This window comes from Malus sylvestris, chromosome 9 (assembly GCF_916048215.2).
Source record: "Malus sylvestris chromosome 9, drMalSylv7.2, whole genome shotgun sequence".
NCBI classification, from domain to species: Eukaryota; Viridiplantae; Streptophyta; class Magnoliopsida; order Rosales; family Rosaceae; genus Malus; species Malus sylvestris.
In genome coordinates, this window is record NC_062268.1 from 12,849,187 (window position 1) to 12,866,395 (window position 17,209).

General features: G+C 37.0%; 3 protein-coding genes and 1 long non-coding RNA gene across 9 annotated transcripts; 2 read left to right on the forward strand and 2 right to left on the reverse strand.

Annotated features, from left to right (window-relative positions):
- Window positions 1-50: 50 nt before the first annotated feature.
- On the reverse strand, window positions 51-497 carry LOC126583990 (uncharacterized). Its single transcript, XR_007609913.1, has 2 exons — window positions 403-497; window positions 51-282 (listed from the first exon to the last, which is right to left on the reverse strand). It is a non-coding gene; the product is annotated as an uncharacterized LOC126583990 (long non-coding RNA).
- A 10-nt stretch (window positions 498-507) lies between these two features.
- Window positions 508-7,193, forward strand: LOC126583986 (GATA transcription factor 28-like). 5 transcript variants are annotated; one of them, XM_050248552.1, is made up of 11 exons: window positions 517-628; window positions 1,610-1,933; window positions 2,124-2,172; window positions 2,770-2,837; window positions 3,184-3,591; window positions 4,148-4,234; window positions 4,328-4,461; window positions 5,013-5,144; window positions 5,535-5,640; window positions 6,673-6,765; window positions 6,874-7,193. In XM_050248552.1, the coding sequence occupies exons 5-10, from the start codon at window positions 3,277-3,279 to the stop codon at window positions 6,760-6,762; spliced, it is 864 nt and encodes a 287-aa protein (XP_050104509.1). In that variant the 5' UTR covers window positions 517-628; window positions 1,610-1,933; window positions 2,124-2,172; window positions 2,770-2,837; window positions 3,184-3,276; the 3' UTR covers window positions 6,763-6,765; window positions 6,874-7,193. The 5 variants fall into 5 exon arrangements, with proteins under 5 accessions (XP_050104511.1, XP_050104509.1, XP_050104508.1 ...); XM_050248551.1 differs by lacking the exon at window positions 2,770-2,837; XM_050248553.1 differs by lacking the exon at window positions 2,124-2,172.
- Window positions 7,194-9,006: 1,813 nt separating this feature from the next.
- LOC126583987 (pathogenesis-related genes transcriptional activator PTI6-like) lies at window positions 9,007-9,961 on the forward strand. Its single transcript, XM_050248555.1, has one exon. The coding sequence runs from the start codon at window positions 9,042-9,044 to the stop codon at window positions 9,897-9,899; it is 858 nt and encodes a 285-aa protein (XP_050104512.1). The 5' UTR covers window positions 9,007-9,041; the 3' UTR covers window positions 9,900-9,961.
- A 427-nt stretch (window positions 9,962-10,388) lies between these two features.
- Window positions 10,389-14,944, reverse strand: LOC126583981 (KH domain-containing protein HEN4-like). Of its 2 annotated transcripts, none has more exons than XM_050248544.1 (7): window positions 14,378-14,944; window positions 13,035-13,469; window positions 12,636-12,887; window positions 11,411-11,794; window positions 11,199-11,275; window positions 10,738-10,849; window positions 10,389-10,628 (listed from the first exon to the last, which is right to left on the reverse strand). In XM_050248544.1, exons 1-7 carry the CDS (start codon window positions 14,840-14,842, stop codon window positions 10,485-10,487), a joined length of 1,869 nt encoding a protein of 622 aa, XP_050104501.1. In that variant the 5' UTR covers window positions 14,843-14,944; the 3' UTR covers window positions 10,389-10,484. The 2 variants fall into 2 exon arrangements, with proteins under 2 accessions (XP_050104501.1, XP_050104500.1); XM_050248543.1 differs by having other exon boundaries at window positions 10,738-10,852.
- Window positions 14,945-17,209: the final 2,265 nt, after the last annotated feature.

A 17,209-nucleotide genomic window follows, 5' to 3' on the forward strand; every position in this document is an offset into this window, starting at 1 on the left:
GATCATCTCTCACTCTCTCTCTCCCCCTCTCTCACATGGGGGCATTGGGCTTTACTTGGAAATGTGGTGGTATGTTTATAGTCTGAATATGTTTGTAATCTTAGACTTTTTGTTTTTGACAAACGATAAATAATCTTACATTAAAATCTAATAAAAATAATTATTATTATTACGGAATACCTCATTCCAGTTCAATGTGCATGCAAGGCTGCATGCAAGGCCATGAAGCTTAAAAGACCTCTTCTACATTCGTAGCCCACACGTCCTGCATATTCTCATCGTCTGCAGAAAGGATGGAAAGCAAATTGTTTTTCTATCTTTCACTCGTGCATTTATATAAATGAAGACATCCTCTTTGTATAAACACATCAGATGCGCCGCTTCAGAGATTGAAGAACGTACCCCAGAGAGCTTCTTTATGGAAACAGATAGTGGAACTTGTCATCGTATAGGTCCACTGCAGTTTCTTCGTTACCTGCTGCTGCTCATGGTCTCCCTGCTAAACCCTAATTAAATGGGGGGCACTCAGACGATCGAGTAATTTTACACCCACAAGCAGATGCCGAAGCAGGGGGGAGGCGGGCCGGCCCACGAACGATGACAATCCAGTCCATTTGCAATTTCCAAGGTATTCCTTTCTTCCTTTCAGAACCTTCTTTCTTTCCCCTTTTCTGTAAAATACTTTGCTTGTATCGTTTGGTTATTGGGTGGTTGGTAAGATGGAAACTCGAAGTGAGACTCAAAGGTAAATGGGTAAAAAATGGTAAATGAGTTAAAAACGGATAAATGGATATGTGGTTATGGTTAAATGAGTACGGTTAACCGTTTATAAACGATTATGAGTATGGGTATAACATTTTATATAATTATTTAATCGGTAAACGATTATACAAGTAAAAACTTAAACGGTTATGAGTAAATAACCATGTTTACTCATCTACTATAACTGTTTGCCCATCTCTACGTATCAGTTGATAAAAAAACTACCAAAATACAGGTGACACTAGAACTTGCACAAGCCTTTCTCATTGTTTCTGAATTTAATACAATCAAAATGAGATAAGGATTTCAAGTTTTGATCCGAAATTATGAATTATGCATTCTATTTTTTAGTCTTAGATGTATTTATAAATTAAAAAACTTATAAAATATATGAACTTATGAATTATGTTCTGAATTTTCGAGATAACTTGAATTCCAAAAATTTTGAGTATCAGGTTTGATTCTAAAATTTTGAAATCAAAATTTTAAAAACTTTTCCTTTCAAAAATCACCCATAATTTTAAATATGTTAGGTTTTAATATATATATGTGTGTGTGTGTGTATATATATATATATATATATTTTTTTTTTTAACTAACGATATTATTTATACTAATGAGGAGGGAAATGTGTAACCAATGAGCTATCAATAATGTGGTTTAAATTCGACTTTGACGAGAATTGAACCTAACCTTACACCTACAAGTAGAGAAAAATATCACTAGACCGTAATATTAAGTGACGGTTTTAATATATTTATAGGTCAAGTAATTTAATTTGAAATAGGTTAATTTCATTTCCTTTATTTGGGAAATAGGTTAATTTCATTTCCTTAATTTGAAACAGGTTGTTTTCGAAAAAAAAAACAAAAAAAACAAAAAAAAAAACCCTAAATCCTATGGATTTGAGGGCCAAACTTCAAATCTCCCAAACAACTTCAATCAGAACAGTCCCCTCCGAGCATGGCCATCTCACCGTTGATCACAAAAAGGCTATCCCAGAAATCCAACGGCCACGCATCTTCGTCCTTCATCATCTTCACCCAAATTTCAAGTTTCCCCTCTGTTCTTTCTACTGTACATCGTTCCCAATCAGCAACAGGTAACCAGAATTAGATGTTCCTGTCTCGGATTCCGCTATTCCGGTCCTGAATTATCTTCCCCTCGAATGGTAATTTCAACGATCCAAAATTCTCAGTATTTTATTCCATTTTTGGTTGAAATTTGAGTAAAAATTATGGAAAACGAGCTCAATTACTTACTTCAGCTAAGAAAATCACGCGCACACACACATGCAAGTATATTAGCACAATTCTGTGAAGATTTCTGATATTTTTCTTAAATTTTCCTGCATTTTCTAGGCAATTAAACACATGAATGCTACCATCAGCTAACTACACCAACGTTAAGGTGATTTTCCTGCATTTTATGATGCGTAGATAGTATAGAGGTGCAAGTACGTAGTCGAATTCCATAGGGACGGTGATTTAAGTCGAAAACTAACCACTTAACCAACGAGTGAAATTGAAAATATTACCAGACAAGAAAGTTAAGGGAAAATTTGGTTGTGAAAAGTAACACTCAAAAATGTAGTTACTGGAAATTAAAGAAAATAATTAGACAAGTAATAATAAAATTTAAAGAACAAACAATGACGTTAAAGGCTAAGGCATACATTTTCACCGATAACAATCCTATTATGATTCTTAGCCTTCAAGTTTCCATTTAACAATTCCTATGATGATGGTTAAGTTTCTCAACTCTATAATCTAAACATGGTGTATGCGTCAAATTATATACTTCTAATAAGCAACCGAGCATGGTGTATGCCTAGATTAAACAACTTGAAACTCCTTAAGTACGATGGAAACTTTTAGACAACCACACAAAACCCGGAACATGGTGCATGTTTCTAGTAAGTTGTAATCTCAATTTCATAATCATGACAAGAATATAACACGGGTATATGGTTCTAGCAGTCATTAAAACGATCTTAATTCATCGTAGGGATATCAGATTGACAGAATTCCAGCGCAATTGAAAAGAAGACTTACTTAGCTTTCCGGCTATATGTGGTATGCAATCTGGTTCCTTTGGATGAATAAATGGCATCCCACTGAAGTCGCTGGACAGAAACTCCCACATTCCTGATTTTCCAAATTTTGTTTCACCTCCGGGTTTTAGGCCTCACTTTGATATCTCGGGATCTTCCTTTGAATGTTCACGGACTGTCTTTAATCTCTCAAAACTCCACTTGGCTCGAAATTCTTTTCTTTGCATTTAGTCCCACAAAATAAGAAAACCACAAATAAACTCCTACTAAAGGATGAAACTATAGATAATCCAAGTGATAAGGTGATAAAAACATGTATAAATATGAGCCTATCAGGACACTAATTAATTTGATTTTTGAATTGATAGACTTTCCGGCATTTTTCGCGACGTGAAGGCGAAAAACAGTAAATTTAGACAAGCTTGTAGAAACAAGTGGTGGTGGTAATTTAGGAGTGAAGAATGGATGACATCAGTGGCAGCAATGCGTCGATGCATATGAGCGATGAAGTGCATTTGCAATACATGCAAGAACATGAGCATCCTCAGGGGCTGCATCAGATGAGCAATGGGAATGGGGTGGCTGATGATCATGATGATGGAAGTGGTGCTGGTACTGGTGGTGCTGAGCTTTCTGAAGTTAATGTACAGTCTGAACCTGTGAATCTCTCTGATACGAATAGTGGGATGGTGGACCATAGCGGCAATAATGGAGACCAGCTCACATTGTCATTTCAGGGTCAGGTTTTTGTGTTCGACTCTGTGTCACCCGAGAAGGTGATTTGATTGATTCTCTCGAAGTTTTATGCTCAATTTGTTATTGTTTTCTCTACATTATAGTGTGTGTTTGAAGCATTGATTAGTAACGGTTATGCATAAATGAATAAGTTCAAGTTATTTGGTTTGATGCACATTTCTGATCTCTTTTGATTGTATAATAGTGTGCGCACATGAATACGAGGTATTAAATGACTTGCTGAAATATTTGATTTAGCATGGGTGCACAGATCGTAAGATGGGAGCCTGTTGGCGGACATGGCCATACATAATAAATAAAGTCTTACTAGTTCTCTATGTAAAACCAGATTGTTCACTGAATGGACACTTATGAAGTATGGTTTCATAAACTTAAATGGACTTATGTTGATACACAAGTTCAGCCAGCTATCTACTTTTAGGAGTGCCATGTTTTTAACTTTCTGGTACATGTTTCAGGATTTTGCATATGGGAATCTGCAATCTTTTGAATATTCCTTTGGTAACTTGAAATATATTATTTGTTTCGTTGCGGCTAAGAAAAAGCGTTTGAGTTGTTTTGAGCTACCTTCCTCAGGTTCAAGCTGTGTTGCTGCTATTGGGGGGCCGTGAAGTACCTCCGGGCATGGCTGCCGTTCCACTAACCACCCAGCATGATAATAGGGTATTTGTACTTATGTAAAGTGGTTTCTTGAAAGCCGTTTGTTCTTGAAAGCCATTTGTGTTTTAGTATCTTGCTAATAACAAATTCAACCAGGCCCTTACTAGTATTCCACAACGGTTGAGTGTCCCTCAAAGACTGGCTTCACTTATTAGATTTCGTGAAAAAAGAAAAGAAAGAAATTTCGACAAGAAGATTCGTTATACTGTTCGCAAAGAGGTAGCACTTAGGTAGGGCATTTGTGTTTTAATATTCATTGAATTATGCAGAAAACTATCTCAAATTTTGCAGAATTCTTGTTCTTTGCTGTACTTTATGGCTTCAATCTAATATCATTGGTGGAAAACTGTTAAATGGTTCCAATTATGTATAGATTCAAATGGTTAAGCGGTTTGCAAACCAATAGCTATTGCATACTAAATGGCCTAAATACTACTAGAGATGCTAGGGTGTTGATTATGAACAGCAATTCCACGGACTTAATGTAACTTAAATTTAGGCAACAATATGTAACAACTAATAAGGCAGTTCCTCAATGTTAGTTTGTAAATTTGTGAATTTAAGCAGTACATGTGGCATCTAATGATGTATATTACATGTGTAAAATGAAAGTGTTAAAGTTAAGTAGTTTCTTTATTGTACTTTTTCCCTTCTTTTGTTGCCATGTTTTCACTCTGTTTGTTGTTTACTCATTTCTGAATAGTTGTCATTAATGAATGAATTATGATGCTACGAAAAATTTTGGTGCTCTTAATGATTACTATTGTTATGACTGTTGTAGGATGCAACGAAAGAAAGGTCAATTTACATCTTCTAAGCCCAACAGTGATGATTCTGCATCAGCTATCACAAGTTGGGGCTCAAACGAGAACTGGGGTCAGGATGGTAATGGATCCATTCCCCAAGAGGCTGTGTAAGGCAACATGTTTTACTCTAATTTCTAACGTCTGCAATGTTAGATTTAAACTGGGAAAGGATATAGATGTAACATATTGAGCTCGCGGAAACCTGCTGAAGTGCACTTATTATGATATGCTAGCAGGCCCAAATAGTCTTGAAGAGCTCTTAGGTGCATATGCATAACCAGTGAGCATGCAGTGAAAAATACATACTGTTGTTGTTTTCATTGTTATAAGCTCTACTGGCTAAAGAGCATTTACGCCACCATCTGAGGCCCCGAGTTTGAATTTCCCCTCCCCAAATAATGTTTCATGAAAAACTATATAGCAATTGGATCGTTGTTGTTAAAAAACACATTAAAAACTATTTGAACTCATTTTTTGTACCGCGGATTTATTGCCAGCTGTCGACACTGTGGCACCAATGAGAAGTGTACACCAATGATGCGACGTGGACCCGATGGACCAAGAACCCTTTGCAATGCATGTGGACTAATGTGGGCAAACAAGGTAACTACCAGTGACTTGTTTATTCGCCATATGTTGATGTTGGTTTATGCATTTATTTAATAATGGTGCTTGGTAGCATATTGCATATTATACAGTCCTCATGGTAATTGAGAAGATACTAAGATTCAGTTCCATACGCCCAATATGCAATTGCATTTACGGACAACACACAGTTTTCGTTTGTATTACTTTCTTAGTGGGAGGGGAGGGAGGTTTTTTGGGGTGTATAGGCTCATGATGGGGATGATTTCTGGAATGGATAAGCTGGGTTTCTTTGGATTATATACTCCTGGGTGGTGTGTGCTTTATTTTTAACAAGTTGAGTTTTGGTTTTGAACAATTGAATGAGTAGAATGAATGACTAGGAGTATGAAGGATTTTGATAGGTTTAGGGAAACAAAAGCTAAGAAACTGCAAACTGCTCAGTTAACTTGATCTAATTTAGGGATAGATTGATGTGTGCTCTAAAATGGATAGATTTCATTTCTCACCAAATTGGGGAGGAGGAAACTAGAATGTTAGAGATTTAGAGAAGAAGCCAGTTTACAGTTTTGTCAAACCGCTGTTCTATTATGTGGTTGGTAATCATTTTAGGTGTAGTCTCTACCCTTTACAATTTAGAATACGTGGTCTCATCATTTAGGTCCTTAAACAATAATTTTAAAGCAGGAGTGGAAGGGGTAAACAAGAAGTTAAAACTGTGGAACATAGAAATTTTGGGTGATGTCAATATGGAATCGTATTGAGGAAGGAAAGAAATGAGTTATGAAATTGTTTCAAGGAGGTGGTTTTGAAGGAAGAAATTTATTTGGGGGTTTAATGTTTAGTTAGTCCTTCCGGTGTGTCCGGATGTATTTTGTTATGAAAAATGTAATGTATCTAGGGACGTTAACTATTCTGTCAACATTTATACGGAGGCCTTTGTTACGTTTAGCATTTTTTAACATTTACAAGGAAATATTATCTATTAATTGCACTTAAACTTCTACTGCTGTATTTAATTGTTCTCGTCGTTGCCTCTATGAACTATAGGGAACTCTAAGGGACCTCTCCAAGGCAGCACCCCAAGCAGTACAAAACCCTTCCACGAGCAGGAATGAAGACGCCAAACCTGATTTATAAAACGTATGCTTTGTTCCTATGAAGATTTTGAGACGTACATAATGGTATTCGATTCCACCATTCTTGACTTTTTTTTTTTTTCCTTCTCTTATGCTTTTGCTTGTTTTACAGAATTGAAATTTGGAGGCCAACGGGGTCCTTAGAATCCCGGGAAGGTAAACGGCCGTGAGAGTCCATAAAAAAGCGGAGCCTTGCGTTCGAAGTAAGTATGGAAGTTCTCATTTAATCTTCCTTTAGATGTGTTGAGTCTGTCTCGCGGCACTGCACGATGTGCCCATAGGATTTTCCTGAACCTAAATTAAACTTATACGTTTTGACATCGGTTTCGATCTTCTTGCCCTTGATGACATTGCTTGAACGAAGTAATTGTCTGTAAAACTGAACTTTGAACTTTTTATCTGATGATCAAACAGCTGTTTTAGTTAAATAAATTGATTTCTTGACAACACACACAGACACACCCACGAGCTTATAGTTACTTCATATATTTATCATTCCTTGGAGAATTATTGTAGTACGGTCACGTGGTATTATCAATCAACTCATGTTTATGACACGTGAATTTATCGATACAAGGCTTTAGGTCCATGAGTTCGTGGCATTTCAATTTTGTCGTTCATTCATATCATAATATGTAAATTAATTAGTAACACTGCCTGGTAGTAGATTAGTAACACCCTTTTGAGAATAATTGCACCTTGGATTGCCGTATACTTACATTCTTTGTAATTTTGAATATTTTGGAAATTCCTTTACTTAGAGAAATTTATTCAAACACTCAGAACACATTACTTCATGTGTAATAATATATATTATCTTCACTTATATTATGACACATAGTATATTTACTCAATGTTCTGAATACTTATAAAAATCTCTCATTTACTTGGTGTGTTAGTTGTCACACTTGTTAGACCATCTTCAACTTTTGGATTAAAACCTAAAATTTTTAACTAAGAAAATTTAGGTTTTAACTCAAATAGTTTTTCTCCTCCAATTCTTATGCGTTAGATTTTTAACCCAAAATTATTAAAGAATGATTTTAGAATATTTTTTTATAAGTAATTTTAAAAAAAAAAATTATGTAGACTATCCAAATTTAATTCTATGAACATTTTAACCTAAAAATATTTAGATTTCGGTAATTATTGAAAAATTATTAAACCGATCTTATGAAATTCATGGAATATTATGAAAGAATATGAACACATGAAAGAATTTTTTTTTTTTTTATAATTATTTTAGCCGTTGTTAAATTTGAACTTAGGGTTAGCGCAAGTTAGGGTAGGTATAGAACTTAAAATCTAAGTTTTACTTTAAAGGTTGGAGTAGGTGTAAGGTAAAAGTTTTAAAAAGGACTATTTGGACAAATGGGTCAGAAAAGGTTTTCAGTTCTAGGTCCCTTATTTGCAGGGATTTTCCTTGCCAACACGTTCCTCTCCGATCCTCACCAAGAGAATCATGGGGATCCATAAATCGTGTCCGTTCATCATATATTGTGCAATTAGTTTTTGTCAGGTACTGTTTGTATTTAATTTTAAATGAAAATATTGAAAATGATTTTTACTGCACGATGTAGGATGAACGATATGATTCACAGATCCTTGAAATCCTCACAGCAAGGATCCGGATTCTTTTCCTTGTACTCAAATTCTCGTCGTATTGGTTATGTGTCTCATTCTCATTGGTGGGGAACTATTTAGCCAAAGATTGACAATAATTTTTGTTAAAAAAATTGTACTACTGTTTCTTTAATAAAGATGAAACTAACATGTATTTGTCGGTCCACCTCTATTAAAGAAATAATAAAAATAATGATACAAATAGAGAATAAGTATAACTGTGGTTTGTTTGAGATATACTTTCTACTCCATAAAATTATCGAGGAATTCTTGCACAACAAAATAGTTTGTCACCGATTGCTGAATCTTCGTGTTTATGTTGATACACTAATTTGATGATGTCGCATTGTCTCACTTTGTCCGTTTACATTTGCATTAAAGATAATCTATTAGTTTAACATTGCGGCACATAGTTTATTAATTTATATTAAATCTGTCAAGAGAGCCCGTTTAATTTGCTTACATGGCATGTGCTTTATTCATTTATTTTTTCATCTACATAAAGAAATTAACGATCACTTCCTCAAATCATAAATACTTTAATTTTGTTGATGTGAGAAAAGCATTCACCCTTCCATTCGTCGTGAATTTATGTATCATAAATAAATAAAACTTCCGTTACGTTTGCTTATATGGTGGTGTTATCTTTTTGCCTGCATGTCAGCCACGTCAGTTCCACCTGGAAACAAAATAAGAAAAATCCACGTCATTTCCCTCCGGTTTCTAATTAAACAGGGAATATCCATGTCAGATTCTAATTCCCCCTCACCCGCTTGTCTTTTGCTTTTTTACTATTTGAGCTTTTTCCCCCCTTCGATGAGTCATCTCTCTCACCACCAAATCCCTAATTCAATTCCGCCGCCATCAAATTCCATGTCGACCGTCCAAATCAACCGCTCCGCCGCCAATTCCGATGTCCGATTTTCGAAGCAAACAACCGCCCTAGCCAAACCCGTGATCCGAGAAACCCCAAACCCACCCCGAAACCCGAGAATCCAACCAAAGCTTGTGCGGATCATACACGCCGACGCCGACGCAACCGACTCCTCCAGCGACGACAACGAGGACAGCGTCGTGCCGACGGTGAAGCGTCGCGTCAGAGAGATCAACCTCGAGGTCTCTTCGCCTTCCTCTGCTTCGTCTTCTCCGCCTTGCTCCGGTCGTCCTAAGCTGTCCAAACGAGCCAAGCTGCAACCGAAATCGGGCCCGGAACGCCGGAAGGGGTTCGTCGGCATCCGGCAGAGACCATGGGGCAAGTGGGCTGCGGAGATTCGAGACCCGAATCAGGGAAAACGGCTTTGGCTCGGAACCTTCGACACGGCGGAGGAAGCTGCGGCGGCGTACGACAGAGCTTCGCTGATGCTCAGGGGCCCTCGTGCAGTCACTAACTTTCCTGGAGCTGGGGAGACGGTGGTCGCTGATGAGGTGGTCGCCGCTGCGGAAGTGGGCCATGGGGAAGGAGGAGGAGCAGTCGCCGCCGTGGGTGGAGGAGAGGGGGCCGCAGATTGTCTTTAATCTTATTCCCTCCTTTTTAAAATTAGAATAATTATTAAAAATATAATTCGAATTTTGTATTACATTGTGCTTCGTACGGCGCCAAACTAATTTAATCATCATCTTATCCGAAAATTAAAAATTAACATATCGTTGACGGAATGACTAAACCAACAAGCGACCGAGGGCTTTGACCAAATAAAGAAAACAACCGACTCAAGCGAGACAAAGCGAATTTGCCCAAAAAACGAAACAAAGTGAGACAAAGCTAGTTTCAGAAATAATGTAATTAAGGAAAATCATTTACTGAAACGAAGCAAGTTTATGTGATATTTAAATTATAATTTCAACTTTGAAGAGCGATATATGATTAATTCTTAAACTAACTAATTACATGACAAATATTTCGTGCATTAAACCTTGAGCATGAGAATTCAAACTCGGACATTTTTTTGGATATTGGAATGAGAAGTAGTGGAAGCCCGTGATGAGCCTCCATTTCGCTTGTAATTGAAGAAGGAGAAACTTAATTTCACCGATGGAAAACTGAAGCAAATTACAATACGCTTTTTAGTGAAGAATTCATCTAAACGTTTAGACAGATTGTCAAAGTTGTGTCTGGCCACAAAGGATGAAACCATGAATAAGGGTCTGAGCAGCACGCGTTTTATCTGGAGGTCCGGACACGACAACCAGGGTTTCCAACGATCCAGGTTTTGAATCGTGAACAATCACATGTGCGCCTGAGATCTGGAATGAATTGTGCCCATGAAAACGGACGCGTTACAACACAGTTCAGCACTTCATTACCAATCTTGAGCGCAATGATATCAAACTACAAAGAGGGAATATAACCAACCTGCCGGATCTGGCTCAGATTACCGTTGTTCTCTCCATGAACGTGAGTTATCAACGTCTGAGGAATCGTGATCTCAACTGTTGTGCTGGTTAAGTAAGGTTGTTGACTTCCACTGCTTAAATAAAATTTGCAGAAAAAGTTAGAATGCACGGTAGTAGCAGTATCACATGCTTTTATCTTCTTGTTAGCATGGATAAAATTGCAGAGAAATACAACTATTTATTTTCAGGACAAATTCAAATCAGATTTACGTGTCCAGTCAATTTTACCCAAATATTATTACTAACAGGGGGTTGATAATGTCGCAAACGTACGATAACTGAATTCCCTGAGGTAAAATAACATGGCGAGTATTGACAGCATGTAGTGCGCTTTAGTAATAAACTTTACCCCATCTAATCACAAAACACTTGGACTTCAATAGCAGACAACAAATGTTTCCAGGGGATAAGAAATATTACCTTCGTCGAGACCCATTTCTTGAAGCCAAGCCTGAACCAACATCAGCAGCTCCTCTAGGGGTCCCACAGCTTACTCCCTAGAAGTATCGACTCAATTTGGTTTAACAAAAATATTAAAGATCACTGGTGATAGATTGAAACCCCCTCCATTATTGACCAAAAAAAATAAAAAATATATAACTATTAGGTTGTTCAAAGTGTAAGACACCCACCTGGGGAGTCCAAGCCCTTGGAGAAGGACTCTCAAATGTTGGACCATGTCCTGGTCGCTCATTACCAAAAGAATAGGGAACTCGGTCCATGTGAGCTGGACCGTTGTGATCCATACCATGAGAAAATGAAGGCTGATGATCAGGAGTTTGTGATGGAAAAGCAGAATGATCAATTCCATGATGGAATCCAGGTGAAGGATAGGGACCAGGGGAGGCTGGGTTATGCCTCGGTCTAAAGGAGGGGGGAGGCATCTCGGGAAATGGAGACATATAGGGCGGGCCACTGAAATTAGCATAAGGGGGTCTCATAGGGAAAATTGTTTCCCGAATCCTACTTGTTATATGAAAGAGTGCATCCTGTACAGAAGGCAAGCTTCCAATAACCTGCCATAAAGCACCAAGAGGTTATTCTTACTGTATTTAGCAAGAATAGGATTCATAAATGAAAACCTGTGGACCAAAAACAATTGACAGAGAGAAGAAGATGGATATTTATGCAATTAGATCAAAACACATAAACTATGTTACTAGTACACTTCTGAACCAAACGAGCGTTTCAAATCCAGTAAATCAATCGACTGTTAACATAAGTCTAACAGCCAATCACTTTATCCGGCACAGAGACATCATAATGGACTCTGACAAAATTCAATCCAAAAATTAAGGTAGTTTTTATCGTTTAATATTGTCTGCCTATCTTCCTGCAGAAACACACAACATCATTACTTAACTAATCTGATTATAATTAAACATCATATTTCTAATCATGTGGTCGGCCAGTCTACACAAAGGATGGCAGACCAGAAATCTAAACAGACATTGACCTGGGCAGATTTAACCTCCTACCAGGTCTGATCTTCAACTTCTCCAAAGCTCTTTTAATAACAAATTAAACTTTCGTATTGCATGATACGTTTTCTCTACTACGTCAACAGCCCACGAGCTTTTTTTAGTAAATGCAAAAAAGTTTACCTTCTTAGTTGTTTGCAGATAAAGCAGAAAAGTTAATTCCAATTATACTCTTAACAAAATATCAATGAGTATCAAGCACCACTTGGATTAGTTTACGACTTCCAATCTCCCAACACTTTCATAAAAATTTCACCAAAACCAGATATATCTGGTATAAATTTTCAGAGCGAAACAAATTGAAAATTAAACACCGCGAAAAACGGAGGGAATGTGGGTTATAATAATGTCTGCGGCCAATATAAGCTTAATATACCTGTACAACTTCATCATTTTGGTAGCTACCCTTCTGGACTTGTTCCTTTGGAAAAATTCGTATACTAGCACCAGTAGCTCTTCTCATTTCTGTAATAATGAAACCTCCTTTACCCAATAAACAACCTATCTGCTGTGGATGTACAAGAAGCCTAGCAACCACTGCAGCACCAGGTTCAAACCCAATCTCTGCAATTCGATGATGTGCACGAATAACAGCTTCCTGTGCCGGGGAATATTTTTGCTCTGGATTCTGCAATGAACTTCCAACATTAAATTTGAAATCCTTTCGTTTTGTTTTATTTTAATTTTATGGTATCAGGAACCAAACATAAAATGTACAAAATGTTTCTGTAAGTAATGATAAAATGGCAAGGCAAATACAGTTGGCCTCTAGTACCTCTTGTGCAGATATGATAACAACCCGCTCATCTGAATCAGGTGCACAATCAGCAATCTTAATTGATGCACCAGTTTCACTTTGCATAGTCCGAACAATGGAGCCACCCTTCCCTATCAGACTGCCAACCTTATCAACATGACATAGCAACTTGAATACCACCTCTTCTTCCATAGCCATCCTGTGACCACGTCCAATATTTTCAGTCCCGGGATTAGAAGAATAATTCCTTGAGTGATAATCTGACGCATTAAAGCCAGGCCCAAAGCCCCGATGAGCAATAGGGTCAACTTGTGCAGGCATACCAGTTCCGTGAATCGATCCCCCTGAAATTTTGGTAGCACCAGAGTTAGCTACATCTTCCTTAGGGTTATCCTGAAGACAACCTGAAACAGACAGAAGTGCTTTCTTCACTGCTGAAAAGTCTCCTGTTATCTGCGTATCAAACCAACATGAATAAAGCCCTAAGTAATACATTAGCACAACAAAAACCTAACATGTTATTTGCACCCCTGCAGTAGGTGAAGCATGCTTCCCTCGTAGTGTTAGCAATCATTGTCCTGTTTGTCTTTATTCACCCTTTTCTGCCCTTGGGCAGGTTTTGAGTTAAAGTCCTACCATCTTTGCCTGGATGAAACATCCTAGTAATGTAGTTTTACCGAATATTCATAATGTGGTCTTCCTCATTGATGCAAATGTTTAATAAGATATGAAGAGCACTCACTCACATTTATGAAACATATACTTAGCAAAAGAAAGAAAATAAATCAATCACATTTTAGAAATTTAGCATATAAATCATGAAATACAGAACTTCTTGCACTTGCTTCTCACACCAACACATAATATGCATGGACATGTGGTTTAAGTCTAAGCGCAAATATCTAGTACATCAATGTGCTGAGAAAAACTTCGGTGGGACTATCTAGTACATCAAATTATGCATTGAAATTCGAACTGAGAAACTTCTTCTCCGTCTCAACACACAATGATGCTTAGTGGTTAGTCATACCATATTAGCCATGATGACGGGGTATGAGCGCCAGTTCTACATAAGTTCTGGCGTTAATGTAGTTCCTCAAAACTGTTATATACCATTTTAAGAAACCACACAATATTACTACTTGCATCATTAAAAAAAAACTCATAGTAATTGCAACGAGTAACAACTACAAGAATCTCAAAGATTGTGCATTGATCGCCAAAACAAAACAGACAGAGCACATAAAAAAGGGAATAAGCTACCTAAAGAGCACAACAATTACAAAGTACCAACATTTCTATCATGTCCAATGCAAGTAAATGAAAGCAATCGAAACCCAAAAAAAAGAAGCATTCTTTACCTGAATCAACTCATCTGCAGGGGATGCACACGGCGGAATCTGGTCTCTGGGCAAAACCCTAACGTGGGCTCCACTCTCCTGCCTAATCTTCTCCACAATCTTGCCCCCTCTCCCAAGCACACACCCAACCTGGCTGCTTGCCACCAGCAACCTACAACACACCAAGCCGCCGCAGCCGCCGCTATTACCCTTTTCTGCTTCACCGGCGTCGTCAACCGTTACCTTCCCGAACACCCTAACCAGGGCTTGCTGGGCAGGCGACCTTTCTGCCTTGTCTAGGGTTTGGGCGGCGTTATTGGGCGATTGGGCATTTGGTTCGGCGAAGATGAGGACGACGCACTCGTCGCCGCCATGGGTTGGGTGTTCGATCCGGACCTTGGCGCCGGGGGTGGAGCCCAGTTTGGGGATGAGGGCGGCGGTTTTGGAGGATGGGCAGAGCAGGCGGAAGAGGGCGGCGGCTTCCATCGATGATCGAGGTGGTCGCTAAGTCTGTTAGTCAGCAAGCTGCGGCAGCCAGCATCACACTCTCTCACTACATTAACTGGGATTAGTCCAAAACGAACGAGAAAGGACAATTAAAGCTTATATATTTTAACCCAGAAATTTAGTGGAAATTTAATTATTTAATTTGTTGTTTTTTTTTTTTTTTGAGTAAACATTTGTTGTTAAGAAAATACAAACTTTATGGCATTAGCGCTAGGCCTGGCATTTTCAACCCGACCTGTTAATTTTATTTGATCCGATCTGATTCGTTAAAATTAATATTCAGATGAGTGCTAAACTGTTCAGGTGGTTAACGTGTCAACCCATTAATCACACGTTAAATAACAGGTCATTTGGGTGAACCTGCAAAAAAGTATCGATATGCTTGTTGATATTGAATGGTTGGAACTTATATGTACATGTAGGGGTGGGTTCGGTACGGTTACCGTACCAAAATCCTTGTACCAATTACCGTACCAAACTTTCGGTTTGGTAAAATCTATTACCATTACCGTACCAAACTTTCGGTATACCGAAGTTCGGTATTGCCAAAAGTTTGGTTGGCATGGTATGGCAATGGTAATTGCCATTTTGTTTTGGGACAAAATATGTTTTTGTTTTTTTAACCCAATTCAAGGGCAAAACTTTTTTTTTTGTACCTTTATCTCATACATTATAGATTAAATTCATCTATTATTCATCATCCACAATTCACACACATAATAATTCAAATGAAGCATCAAAATTCATCATGAAAATTAAGCTTACAATCCAAATAAAAGTTACGAACCAAAACAAATAGAAGTTAACAATCCAAATAGAAATTAAAGTTTCAAACCAAATGAAAATTGGAAGTAAACTTCAAAAAGGAGAATTCATTGATCAGTTATTCAAGCTTGAGATGTCCAAGCTTTTGGAGGAGGCATTGAACTTGTAGAAGATTGAGTTTGTGTCAAGCTTACATTACAAACAAAGAAAACATATTAATTAGTAGCAAGAAGAATTAAAGTTGAAAACCATTTAATAACAAATTTACTAAAAAAATTAAAGCATATCTTTCTTGTTTTCTCTTCTTCTATTTCCTTGTAAAATTGAAGCATATCTTCCGTTGGTCCTTGTAGAAGTTTACTTCACCTGCCCTAAGCCAACCACTAGTACACACTAGTGTCTCAATTATTTTAGGAGTCAAGGATACCCTAAAAGGGTTCACAACCCTCCTCCCTAGACTAAATGCATTTTCACAAGCAACAGTAGAAGTGGGGGTTACAAAGATATTTTGGCTATTTGTGAAAGAATTAGGAACTCTTTTGTGTTTGATTTCCACAATTTTAAAAGATCAAAGTCACCAACAACAATGCTAATATAAGTAGGGTTTTATTTTCAAATTATTGGAATATTATAAATATGTGTTATATAATTATGTATTATATAAATTATAAATTATATTGTATTTTCGGTATGGTACGGTAATACCATGGTAATGGTATCCATTACCAATACCGTACCATGAAATTTCGGTACGGTACAATACCGTACCATTACCGATTGGTAAAAAAAATTTGGCACAAAATCGGTATAGCACGATTGGCAATTCGGTTGGCACGACAATTTGGCAAAAAAATCCACCCCTATGTACATGTATCTTATCTAAGAATAACAGTTAACTTAATAATCATACTTAATAATCATGTCAAAGTAATAGACGTAAAAACTTTCACTCTTATACCATCTCCAACTGTTGGGCTAAAACCAAATTTTTTAGCCTGAACAATTTAGCTTTTAGCCCAAAAATAGCTTTTATGCTCCAACTTTTCTGGCCTAAAATTTTAGACCAGGATTATTAAAGAATGAACTTAGGCTTATTTTTTTCTTAAATTTATTTATTTATTTATTAAAATATGTAGACTATCGTAAATTAATTCTATAAACATTTTAACTAAAAATATTTAAATTCCAATAAATATTGAAAAATCACTAAATCTATATATGAAACTCATGAAACACTATAGAAGAATATGAAAATCATGATAGAGATGTATAAACACAAAATTTGGAAATGGTAGAAAGAAAAATTGGAATAATTGTAGGAGAAAAGTGAGTTTTGTGTGGATGTTTGAACAAATACATAGGTATTTATAGAGTTTTTTGGTAAATTTTGAGTTAAATAAAATTTTTAATTATTTTAGTCGTTGGATTTAAATTTGGGCCGTTAGATCTTTTTTTTTACTATTAGATTTGATTATATTCGATCTCAGCCGTTGAATTCAATAAATATATAAATATAAAAACAAAAAATATAAATTTGAATCTAGGCCGTTGGATCAACCAATGGCCTGTTGATCGCGATCG

What these genes read in the sequence shown, in the direction of transcription:
- LOC126583987 (XM_050248555.1), top strand. Translation starts at nt 9,042, where the DNA reads ATGTCAGCCACGTCAGTTCCACCTGGAAACAAAATAAGAAAAATCCAC.
- LOC126583981 (XM_050248543.1), bottom strand. Translation starts at nt 14,842, where the DNA reads ATGGAAGCCGCCGCCCTCTTCCGCCTGCTCTGCCCATCCTCCAAAACC. An exon ending in CTGCAGATGAGTTGATTCAG is followed by an intron (nt 13,470 to 14,377) that starts GTAAAGAATGCT and finishes TTTGATACGCAG; the next exon opens with ATAACAGGAGACTTTTCAGC. An exon ending in TTATCATATCTGCACAAGAG is followed by an intron (nt 12,888 to 13,034) that starts GTACTAGAGGCC and finishes AGTTCATTGCAG; the next exon opens with AATCCAGAGCAAAAATATTC.
- LOC126583986 (XM_050248554.1), top strand. Translation starts at nt 3,277, where the DNA reads ATGGATGACATCAGTGGCAGCAATGCGTCGATGCATATGAGCGATGAA. An exon ending in CCACCCAGCATGATAATAGG is followed by an intron (nt 4,235 to 4,327) that starts GTATTTGTACTT and finishes AAATTCAACCAG; the next exon opens with GCCCTTACTAGTATTCCACA. An exon ending in GACTAATGTGGGCAAACAAG is followed by an intron (nt 5,641 to 6,672) that starts GTAACTACCAGT and finishes TATGAACTATAG; the next exon opens with GGAACTCTAAGGGACCTCTC.